Source organism: Apostichopus japonicus, chromosome 17 (assembly GCF_037975245.1).
Source record: "Apostichopus japonicus isolate 1M-3 chromosome 17, ASM3797524v1, whole genome shotgun sequence".
In the NCBI taxonomy this organism is placed as follows: Eukaryota; Metazoa; Echinodermata; class Holothuroidea; order Aspidochirotida; family Stichopodidae; genus Apostichopus; species Apostichopus japonicus.
In genome coordinates, this window is record NC_092577.1 from 7,555,183 (window position 1) to 7,568,074 (window position 12,892).

The 12,892-nt window shown below is 36.2% G+C and overlaps 1 protein-coding gene across 4 annotated transcripts in view; it reads right to left on the reverse strand.

Moving 5' to 3' along the window:
- The window catches only part of LOC139985151 (uncharacterized), a 117,576-nt gene continuing 104,684 nt past the window's right edge, over positions 1–12,892 (reverse strand). The window contains exons 1-5 of one of the 4 annotated variants that reach the window (XR_011799306.1): positions 11,703–11,839; positions 5,211–5,287; positions 2,352–2,410; positions 1,982–2,029; positions 1–1,235 (exon numbers count right to left, since the gene is read on the reverse strand). Coding sequence is in view for 2 of the 4 variants with exons in the window: in XM_071999421.1 (XP_071855522.1) it covers positions 1,206–1,235; positions 1,982–2,029; positions 2,352–2,410; positions 5,211–5,287; positions 11,451–11,539 (303 nt within the window). In the remaining 2 variants the exon portion in view is untranslated. Of the gene's footprint in view, positions 1,236–1,981; positions 2,030–2,351; positions 2,411–5,210; positions 5,288–11,450; positions 11,678–11,702; positions 11,840–12,892 lie in introns of those variants that run through there. The other 3 variants (XM_071999421.1, XR_011799307.1, XM_071999422.1) reach the window with 3 other exon arrangements.

The following is a 12,892-nucleotide window of genomic DNA, read 5'->3' on the forward strand; positions in this document are numbered from 1 at the left end:
ATGAATGGGTGTGTTCCCAAGCAGAGTCTAGGACTATACATACAAAGTGAAGCAATGACGTAACAAGTATGTTCATTTATTATAGAAGGAGAGGGGAATGGAAGTGGTTAATGATTAATTTGAAATTATTATTTTCTCTTAAATTACATTTATTTTTTTCAATTATTTTGCTAACATCTTGTGTGTTGTTTCCTTGTTAATGTGGCGTTTTTCAGGATTCTTACGCAATGTTCTTTAGAATAAAAAGACGTTCCTTGTGAAGATCAAATATTTGAATTTTCTTCCAAATAACTTAAATAGCATAACGTAAGATAAATTGCCTTTAAAGACAAAACAATATTAACCGTAGTTGAACATCCGATATTAGAGAAGCGTTATACGTGGTGGTCGTCATTGCAAAAAAAAAAAAAAACATAAAAACTCTTGATACAAATTGTTTTTAGCAAGAAAATAGCATAATATAAAATGAATAACTAGAAATATATTGCAAGTATGTACGTCAATAACAAATGATTGAAATTCATGAAATCGACTAAGAGCGAAATAGTTTGATTCGTTCTCCGGTCGTAAGTAATTATTAATATTATAAATGATCTAGTCCTACCCCTACAACTCCTCATTCTCAAATATACTTGAGTTCATTCAGACATATCAAATAAAAGGAGTGCTTGTATTAATTAATAACGACAGTACCACATTGTAAAATAAGTTTTTAGACATTTACTGTGAATGTGTAAGTCAATAACACTAGATTGAAACTCTTGAATAAACTGACATGGTCATTTGTCTTTCTTTGGTTGTAACTTATTTTGTAATATTAATTGAGTATATCATTAACTTCTCCATTAACCTCCCCCACTCAATCTCCACCCCATCCACGTACACACACACACATGACCAATATGACAACTCTGGTCTATTATATCTTATTACATTGTTGATTTGCGATCTTCTTAGATGCATTCTAACATCTCACACTGAGAGTAGCTTGACCATACTATGTCACATAAGGAAATGTACAGCATTTAACTATTATCCAAAGTTCATTTTAGCAAACGGTCAATGCCACTAAAGAAATGTTGATTTTTATACTGTGCATTTTGTAGCAATGCATTGAAATCTTCTGACGTCCTCACATTGACTTAAAGTTGACCGTTGAGTGACGGAACACTCAAAATCTCAATACAGGAGTTAAGTAGCTGATGTTAGACGTTTATATCACGGAAGCTGGAAACCTAGGAATAGAGAAATAAAATAAATTATTGTAGGAGAGTATAGTAGGAGAGTGTTCGCGTCAGGGATTAACGTTGATACTGTCATGTAATTCACATTTAAAGAAATTTGTACCAGAATGAGACAAACTTGTTCCAAGCTTTAAACCACTTTTTAAGTGGGGTCAGAGACAGGGTAAGTGAATAGGTAAGTGATGGGTTCAATGACAGGGTTAGTGAATAGGTAAGTGATGGGGGTCAGTGACAGGGTTAGTGAATATGTAAGTGATGGGGTCAGCGACAGGGTTAGTAAACAGGTGAGTGATGGGGTCACTGATAGGTTAAGTGGATAGGTAAGTGATAGGGTCAGCTACAGGGTTAGTAGATAGGCAAGCGATGGTGTCAGTGACAGAGTTAGTGATTAGGTGAGTGATGGGGTCAGTGACAGGGCTAGTGAAAAGGTAAGTGATGGGGTCAGCGGCAGGGTTAGTGAATATATATGTGATGGAGTCAGTCCCAGGGTTAGTGAATATGTAAGTGATGGGGTCAGTGACAGGGTTAGTGAATAGGTAAGTGATGGGGTCAGTGACAGGGTTAGTGAATAGGTAAGGAAAATGATAAAGGAGACCTGACAAAGTATCGTACTATTTTCTGGGTAACTAAAACATACTAATGAATATTGATTAAAACTATAAATTAATCGTAACATCAAATCAAGGCAAAGGCAAAGACACAAAACCATTAATCTTAGCCTTGTAAACTGAACATACCACTCTAATGTAGTCTTCTTCAGTGAGATCAGTGTTGTCGATTTTGTGCTGGACCAATAAAACAAATTTAAAACTCAGATCAAGACAGCCGGGCGTAAAGGTACTTCTATCTTCATGCGATTACATTTCATCAGTAACTAATATTTTCATTTACATTGGTGCGTTGATTTCAACCTAAAGTAGTTGCTTAAAATCTCTAAACATTAACGCAATATGATTCGGAAAGAAATCCACCAGGGAATTTCTGACAGAAATTTGACACAGTGGAAATAATGATGTAATGTTCTTTTAAAAAATGATGAAAATAATTCATGAATCATAAAGTAAGTCACATTATTGATATTTTGTTATTATGTAAACTGATCCATACCTGCCATGTACCAGAGTTGAGATTCAAACGATACCAAACTTCTGATGGATACCATAAAACTGAAAAGAGATGGAAATGTCTTAAATTTAGTAGAATGACTTATTACCTAAGGACCATCGTTTAGATCTTCAGTACAAAACTTTAGTCGTACAATTACAAGTGACGTCATACAAAGTATCTGACGGCATACAAAGCACAATGACGTCACACCTGCCTGTCATGATTTACTAAACCTTAAACAATATCACAATTTATCACTTTACTGAATACCGATTACAAAATTGTTGCTAAGGCACTTGCGTCACGATTAAAACTCGTTATTCCTAAAGTAATCGGTCCTCAGCAAAGCGGTTTCGTTAAAGGAAAATTCATTGGCGAAAATATTAGATTTGTTTTAGATCTAATTAATTATACTTCTGAGCTAAATGTACCAGGTTTTCTTTTTATGATTGACTTTGAGAAAGCCTTTGACAGACTGGAGTGGAACTTTATCCACTCTACTCTCACTTTCTTTAATTTCGGAAATAGCTTTATAAAGTGGATTCATGTTCTTTATAACAACAGCAATGTTTGTGTGTGTAACAACGGTTACACTACAGGCTTCTTTTCAATTAATAGAGGTGTTAGGCAAGGCTGCCCCTTAAGCCCTTACATTTTTATTCTGTGTGCAGAAATTCTAGCATTAAAAATTAATTGTAATAATATCATAAGGGGTATTAAAATTGCCGGTAGGGAAACAAGGTTGCTTCAATACGCGGATGACACTGTCTTTTTCATTGATCATAACAGACAGTCTCTTAGGGAAATTCTTCGTGTTCTTAATAACTTCAAGCTCTCGTCTGGTCTTGCCGTGAATTTGAGCAAGTCTTATTTCTTTCCGTTGGGCCCTTTTATTCACCATAGTCCAGTGTTTACTAATGATTTCGGTATTAAACTTACTCAAGGTCCAGTACATTTCTTAGGCATTGTCTTTACTAATAATGGCGACGATCTATTTCGGTTGAATTTCATTCCTAAATTATCCAGATTAAAATCTTGTTTACGTATTTGGTCTACTAGAGACTTAACCCCAGTGGGAAGGAATACTATTGTTAAAAGCCTCGCACTTTCTCAGCTAGTGTATCTGTTTTTAATACTTCCAAATCCGCCAAATAGCTTTATTAAAGAAGTTGAACACATCATCTTTGATTTTGTCTGGCATGGCAATCCAGACAAGGTTAAACGTTCATCGATGATAAATTGTTTAGGTGAGGGGGGTTTAAAAGTGCCTCACACTGAGAGTTTTGTTCAAAGTTTGAAGTGTACCTGGATTCGCCGTTATACAAATGATATGGATGGATCGTGGAAAATTTTCTTTGATCTCTACTTATTATCTTTTGGTAAAACACTATTTTTTAAATGCAACTGTAAGAAATCTGATGTCAAAAACATTTCTAATGGTTTTATTAAGCAAATTTGTGAGGCATGGTGTGACATCACTTATATGCCACCCACTGACTCTTTCGGTGATCAATATTTGTGGAATAACTCTCTCTTACGCATTAATGGCAATGTTGTTTTTAACATTTTTTTGTATAGAAAAGGCATTTTGTTTGTGGGCGATCTCTTCGACGAGAACGGAGCTCCTCTGTCTTTTAAAGCTTTTGAAAATAAATACCAGCTGCGTGCTTTCCCGTTTACAACTTATTGGGGCTTAATAAATGCCATTCCAATTGAATGGAGGAGGTCTGGCTGTCGTAAAGTAAATTTTTCTAATCCATCTTCTACATTGTTTGACAGGTGTATTCATTCTTATTCAGCCTCGCAATTCTGTTACCCACTCTATCTCAAAAAAATCTCTAGGCCGCCTACCGCCATTCAAAAGTGGCAAAATACTTTTGTCGACATTACCGAGCACGACTGGCGTCGCATTTTTAGTATTCCTTGGAGCACTCTTTCTGAGGCAAAGCTTCAATTCTTCCAGTTTAGATGTCTGCACAGGATTTTAGGTACTAATAGACTTTTGTTTTTGATGGGGAAGTCAGAATCTCCACTGTGCTCCTTTTGCAAAATTAACGAAGAGTCAATCGAGCACCTCTTCTGGGATTGCTACGTGACGGCAAATTTTATCCTTAATGCCGAAATGCGTTTCTTAAATAAACAATTCTTTTTCTCCAAACAAGATATCTTTTTTGGTTTTGGCAACGTTTACTGTCACCCTTACAACTTCTTAATTATCCACCTGAAGTATTATATTTTCGTATGCAAGACAAGCAAAACCGAGCCAAATATCGATGATTTCTTTTATAAATTTAAATTTGCTTTGAGCATCGAAAGTTTAAATTATTTTAAGCGAAAGCAGCCACGGAAAAATAAAGTGAATTTCCCGGAGCTTAGAAATGTCTTTTCATATTGTCCAAACCTGTTTACGTAGCAATCTCTTATTTAGCTGTGTGTAGGGCAAATGGTTTCTTTTGCTGTCTACTTACATTAACTGATACTTACTGCAGTTGCTTGAATATGTAACAGACCATACCATTGTTGTTTATGCAATGTATAATTTTTTTGTGTACCATTTTAAGTGATCGTGAATACATATGGAGGAGAAAAAAAAAAAAAAACCTTAAACAATAGATACCAAAACCATCGTTATATATATACAGTAATAAATTATTTCAAGTATTTAATTCCGTGTAGATTTCTTAAAGGGTGTTAAATATTTAGAAGGATGCTAGTCATTGTTAATGCAAATAATGCATTACAAATGTAACACAACACGTGTGTTACGTGTCAATGTAACATGTATTTTAACACTAAGCCTGTTGTAATTATAAGATTTATATGCAGATAAAGTTTTATTTTCACGATTTCATCAATTACCTTCAACATTATTTTCATTTAGTGACGTCAATGTTGCACGACGATGAAATCCGACGGGTAACAACGAATAGTTAAATCTGTGGAGAAAAAAAAAATTGAAAATAGAACAATGATTTCACTTTGAAATTCCTGCGATTACCAACAACTACTGCCATTGAATCCAGGGTCTTCAGTACAGGTTTGTACCAGGGCCTCATATGCACGAACATTTACAAGATGATACATCATCCCAGTGAGTAGGTCCTGACCATGGACGTAGGAACCTAATTTGAATGGGGGGTGGGGAGGGATGGGGTTGTAACGATTTACCTGAAAATGTAATCAATATGGTAGGGCGTACTGGTGAAGCCCCACTTTTGAAATTCGAATTCGTTATAAGGAATTTTTCATAACATCGTCTTGGACAGAGAAGAAAAGCATGGAATTCGAACTGTGTCGAAACTCCTCAACATTAATGTCACGTTATAATCAGGCAAGCTTAGAACGTTAGTCTAAGTAACAGAGGCTGAGTTTTGTACGGAAACAATAATTCTCATCAAAATTATTATTGCAGTTTAGTATTTTTTTTTGGCAGTGCTTGAAACAATATCAGCATATTGTCTGAATTCCAGTAAAATGTCTTCTTGTTTTTCTTGAGGGGGAGGGGAGGGGGGTACAGTCCCCTCTCCCCGGCTTCTTCGTCTATGATCCTGTCGGTAACTTACCCCTCAAAAGGAGTATGATAGAGGACTGGGGTATGACCTACCGGAAGTGATGTCATCGCTACCAAAACTAACGAGAGGAGGCGCATATGGAGTAGGTATAACATTCGTCGTATTCGCAGGCGCGGCGGAACGGAAAAATTATTGGGGGGGCTAATGTGTGGACACTTATAAGCGGAGCGCCACCATCAGTTGGCGCGGAGCGTACAAGAAAATTTTGGGTTTTTCAAACCCCCAGATGGCCGGAAACGGCACTTCCCGAGTGTTTTATGCTTCGAATACCTACCCCTAGAATATGGGTCTTAAGCCTGCAATTTCTCAGATTGCACGAAAGTCTGTAAAAACATTGTAATTTGTATAATCGATTGTGTTTTAAGAGAGTAGCTATTACTCGAAGTGTACTCGCAAAGACCGTTTTTGAGTGTAGTAAGGGCAGTGGCGGAGCTAGGGTATTGGTCAGGGGGGGGGGCAAGAATAGTCTGTAGGGGCGCTTTCGACACTATCTAAGCGGAGCGCCACCACAGGTTGGCGCGGAGCGGTCAGAAAATTTTTGAGTAAAGACACTCCCTAGATTGCAGGAAATCACCCTTTCGGGCCTTACTAATTTGCAGATAAACGGAGAATAAATAGGTGTCGTCGCCATTTTGTCGGAAAATTACACCAACAGAATATGACAAATGTCAATAGGTATACTAGAGCGCAATAAAATAGTCAATAATCGCGAATAAGTAAAAAAGTAGTGAAAAGCTGAAAAGGGCGCCAGCAGTCCATTTGAGTCCGTCAAGGGGGGGGGGGGCATCCGCCCCTGACTGTATATATGGACGCTCCGCCACTAAGTAAGGGGATGTTGGAGAACTGGCTGAAATGAGGCAAGTCATTGGCCTAAGACAAAGTTGTGTTACGCTTACCGGTACTCACACTAACTTCTTCCCCTTTTCACGGGGCGTGAAGACGCGGTTGGGGTGACAATGTGGTCTATAGCCAGGGGACGGGCCGAGGGTCCCCCAGCAATTACTAAAATTATTACACCTATATAGTATACGTGTGCATCGGACAGATCGACAAGTATGCATTGAAAAATGGGCATATGCACTTTTCGGAACCTTGGTAAATATTGGGGGGGCTTATCATGCATTTGCCCCCTCAACTTTTTCATTGGGGGGCTGAGCCCCCCCAAGCCCCCCGGTTCCGCCGCCACTGCGTATTCGTATACATTACAAATGCCCCGAAGTCCATAAATAATGTAATCAGCAATTTTGACATAAATACGTCAGTGAATTGCAATCTGACATTGCACATCTTGTAAAACCTTTTTGTCGTTCCAAAAGACAGGAGTCATACAGTGTCCTTCTTGAACAAAATGATTTTGGATAAAAAGTTATCTACTAGTGGATTTGTGTTGTCCTGTCCTTGTACTCACTTCCACGGGTGCTTTTATTAATGATGAACTAAGAAAGCTTACTCGAAGAACCACTTGAAATTAGATACATTTATCTACGGCAATTCTTTATCCACTACTCCATGTTACAACGGTTTACATACATTTATCTACGTCATTTCTTTATCTACTACTCCATGTTACACCGGTCTACATACATTTATCTACGGTATTTTTTATCTACTACTCAATGTTACACCGGTCTACATACATTTATCTGCGGTATATTTTATCTACTACTCCATGTTACACCGGTCTACATACATTTATCTACGGTATTTTTTATCTACTACTCCATGTTACACTGGTCTACATACATTTATCTACGTCATTTCTTTATCTACTACTCCATGTTACACCGGTCTACATACATTTATCTACGTCATTTCTTTATCTACTACTCCATGTTACACCGTTCTACATACATTTATGTACGGCATTTCTTTATCCACTACTCCATGTTACACTCGTCCACTCAGTCTTTATTTAGCCTCAAGAGAAACACTCCAAGAGAGTTCCCTTCGACAGACTTAACGGGGCCTGGGTGATCTTACCTTATAAGTGTTTAGTGTATACGTGTTTGGTTAGATAAGCCAGTGATAATAAATAGGTTTACTATATTATATGCTAGCAAATATTAAAGGTCAATTGTGACGATTTGGTTAGACCGTGTCACGATCGTGTCTTTGATTTTGGTTGTATAACAGTGAATGGAACAGAGGGCAGCACAGCTAAATAGCACGTCAAAATGTGACGTCATGTTAATCATGATTCATGGCTAGGTAGTACGCTAACGATTCACACTAATACTTAATTAAGAGTGTGAGTGACGGGTGCACAGCATGGATTGTTGTTTAATAGACTGTTGCCGATGGCCTCTGACATGTAGAAAGATATGTACTTTTACAAACAACATGGTATGTTGCTTAATAGACTGTTGTCGATGGTCTCTGACATGTAGAAAGATATGTACTTTTACAAACAACATGGTATGTTGCTTAATAGACTGTTGTCGATGGCCTCTGACATGTAGAAAGATATGTTCTTTTACAAACAACATGGTATGTTGCTTAATAGACTGTTGTCGATGGCCTCTGACATGTAGAAAGATATGTACTTTCACAAACAACATGGTATGTTGCTTAATAGACTGTTGTCGATGGCCTCTGACATGTAGAAAGATATGTACTTTCACAAACAACATGGTATGTTGCTTAATAGACTGTTGTCGATGGCCTCTGACATGTAGAAAGATATGTACTTTTAAAAATAACTGTATTAATGTTTGCGTGTCTTTCGTCTTCTTCTTTTTGGTGATGATTTGGTGTTTTTGTAGCAAGAAGAAATAAAAGTGTTTTTATTTTCTCTTTGGAAATCCGAAAACTTGCCATGTCTCGTACAAAACGTCCCAAACAAGGTCGGTGATATAATGTTTTTGCGAAACACATTATTCCTCTATAGTATTCGCTTAACTTGGTCAAGATCTAGAAAATAGTTACTTCGAAAATATAAAAAAATTGCATTTTTTTTACACCAAACATACATACATGGATGAACTTACCAGTTTCTTATTTTTATTAGGCCTATGTCTTTTCAATAAATTTAAAATGTCTCCAAATTACCATTGATCAGTGTTCATATTTTTAAAATCGTCGTTTTTGCATTGCTATAATATGAACTTGACTTTATACATTAGTACCGAGTCTGTTTCATTAGGCTCCATTGTAATCCACAATAAACTTATTATCGGAGAGACCGCGCTTTTGTATTTTTTGAAAGCTCTTTTTCGCGCTAAAGCAGTATACAATGACATATAATGTTGATTACCATAAAAATAAATTATTTGGAAATCAAAGAGAGTAATTCTTTATGTTCGTGTGTTGCCCCCCCCCCCCGCCCCACTTACCGCCGTCATCTTTGTCAGTAATGAATTCAAATCATTCTGATTCACTTCCTGAAATCTTGTATACATCTGTATTTTGAGATTTTTAAAATCGTGTCATTCTGACTATTATGTAATACTTACACACTACGAAACCTAATAATGGTTAAATTTACAACCAGTTGGTTGTTCCTTAAATAGCAAGTTCCGAAGCTTTTAGTCCGATACAGGTAGATCTGTGTCCCATAATGTTAATTCTTCTGCATTATTGTGCAAACTCTTACACTTTTTGTCTAATTTTAAAGTCTATTTTTATACCACGGTCAAGTGTATTATTGTACGCTTACGTTACATTAGTTTTTGAAAATAAACATATTTTCACATATCCGTTAGTGCGTCAATCACCTCCTCGGTTCATGAAACAAATCTGTTAATTAAGCTTAAATTTTGTCATCTAAAAGCCTTTCACTTTGTAAAGAAAAAGAGTTTAACACAGCATCATTTCAAAATCCACTGATTTACTATATAAGTTCTTCGTTTTTGCACAGTGTTGGCTGTAATAAACACCTGAGGAAATAGCTTTATCGTTAGTTCTAAAAGTATCGTTAAACCTTATTTACAACTAATGAAGGTCTATTGGACAAAACAATGTTCCTGTCCACAATTAATCCTACGCTATTTGGGGTGAGAATAACATTTCAAAAAGTAACAATTTCTGTCCAGTATGTATCCTGTAGTTTATGACTTACTGTTTATAAAGTAATTTAGTAAACAAGTGTACTTACATAAGAAGGAGGTCAACGGGACATTGGTTTGATGACCCTTCTATAGTGTCGCAAATTTATCAAGAAATATCCAAAGATAATCAAATAGGTACGAACTTCATCCAGGAAAGAAGAATTCAGAAGCGAAGACTATAAAGTATGCGGATAATATGACGTCAAACTGATACCATTGATAGCTATATACAATCCTCTTCCACCATCAGTCACGGTCTCAACCCTAAAGCGCTGCACCTTCTTTTAGTCTTGGTGATGAGCTCGCAATAGTCGTCATTTTATTGAGTTACGTAAAACGAAATAGAACCGAAGGTACCTGAGAGAAGACTTCGACCGAACTTTTCGTAGATTTGGCAACGCTGTGAAAATACGGCCGACATACTTTGCTTGATGCACCATGAGCTTAACGTCTAACAATAATAATATCACTTTAAATGAAGAAAATTAAATTAATTAATCGTAACAGGAATTAAATCATTTTAACTGGTATCACCATCAAACTGGAAATAAACGTTCGAAAATTATCACTATCAACTAAAATAAGTGGTTACAAGCCTTTGTATGCCTATGCTGGAATACGGGAACTTAGCGACGCGCAGATCTGTATGTTATGTTTATAGATAACGATGATGTAACTCTGGGGATAAGAATCTCTCTGATTTTGGTTTACAGCTCAGCTTGATATTTCAACAAGTTCCCGATATCGATTGTTCGATTATATTACACTATAATATCAAATGCTTTTAATTTGCGCATGCGAAATGTTTGTTGTTTAATCCCAGTAAATGAGATTAAAATATTTCATAAATTATTGGACGATGGTACTAAAGAATATAAACTTGGTAATTTACATTTTCACCATGACAGCAATTGATATTCAATTGGTGTTATAATCAATTCTGATCATTAAATGCAAGTTAGAAGGTTGATCAAGAAATTTCGAAGTGAAAAAGGAAAAATAGTAAAGACTACATCACGTGGTGCTTTAAACATTTCAAATGAAAATTAACGTCACAAAAAAGATTGTGCTTGTCTGAACATTATACTTTCATGGAGACATTTTGCTATTAGTATTGTTAGTAGTAAGGAGGTTATTTACACTGAGCTTTTATCGTTAGGCACTACAACGCCGTTGAAATACGCAAAACATGTTCAAAACCTCATTTTTAACCATAACATTAAAAACACAATTACTTGTTAAGCCGGTATTTAAATATATTTATCCAAATTGATGATAATAAAGGTCGTTAAAAGTTGCTTCTTTTATCAAGAAGAATTAATGGCCTAGTTAAAGTTAATAAATTCTGGATAGTGTTTCTGTTTGTTGATGTGACAATAACCTAGGTCTTGGAGAAGTGAACTATTGCTATTGTTTAAACTAATACCGTTTATTCCAGATTCAACATATAAACAAAGATTTTCATTAGATTGTGTACTCACATGAGATGACGAGAGGTCAACGGGACAATACGTTGACATCTAATATATGTTAATCTCCAAAAACGGTACCAATTTAGAATCCGTACCATCCGAACCTACTTCCTAGTCCCTAACCCCTAACCCTACTCCCTAACCCTATTTCCCAACCCCTAACCTTATTCTGCCGATTAGAAGTAAGCTTTCCCATTCATATGGTACGGATTCTAAAGTTAGGCCCCAAAACTTTCGGGTCAGGAAGGTAAAATTACGTACGAACTTCACCACCTGATAAGAACTGGCGTTATGCTATAGTTTAAAGTATATCCCGGTATAAAACCAAAGTGGTCCTCTCGAAAAATTAAATCCTCCTTCATAAGGAATCATTTTCTCAGCCCTCGAAAAAATGTATAGGTCTCTGAAAACTATTGATCCTGAATCCAATGTACATCACTTTGGATTACAAAATCATTGCGAAATAATCACAAGGTAAAATCCTGTGATATTGATCCAACGAGAATAATATTAAACACACATTTCCATGGATGTAGAGTACGATGAGAAGGTTACAGTGTCTTTTAATTGATGCCTTTAAAGTCAATATTTTTTTTAAATTTCTAAATGGTTACACATCACCATCGGTCCCCGTACGTTCAATTGCCTATGTTGGATCGTATGCACGAGCAACAAGCCTATTCAAGCTATACATATGCAATACTGTATGACTAACAGAATATCTGTGCCTGGAATGTTTCACTAAGCTAAAGCCACCTGCGGTTTTCTTCTCATTCAAAATGGATTTTACTCGTATTGTTATGCTAATCTCACCGGATGTTTCCTTGCATGTCGATTTTTTTCCTGAATGACGTATATGGTAAAGCAAAATACCCACTATTGATATATTCCAGTTTCAATCTGTCGGAAAAATTGGATTATTGCTCAATATCGGTCTTGTTTTGAACCCGTATTCCAGGTTTTACAACTAAAAATGAAAGCTTACCGACAATCAAATTGTATTTTGATTACAAATCCGACCGATAATTCGGTTAAATAATCGAAGTTGAGCATTGTCAATGAATTTCTTTTTTGACAGATAATGAAGGTTATCGTTCAAAATGATGGATTAAGGACCGATTAACCTAGATAATAGTTTGTATTTATATATGCCAAATATCCATAACGAGCAATATCTTGATCGTCGTCATGTTTTTAAATTATGTACATAATGACAAGTTTGTTTATTTATTGCTAGCATAACTATTTCATTCAAACTAATGTACTAGACAGTTAGCCTTGTAATGCACAGTTGTATTCATAATCTATATACCAAACCAAATCGGTTATAAAAACGAGCACGACCCCCCCCCCCCCCTCCTTTGCGATGAATGGAAGAAGCTTTAACGGTGGTAAGCTGTTTATTACTCTGGTTCCACATTTGTTTCTCTTGATGTTTAATATCTATATCA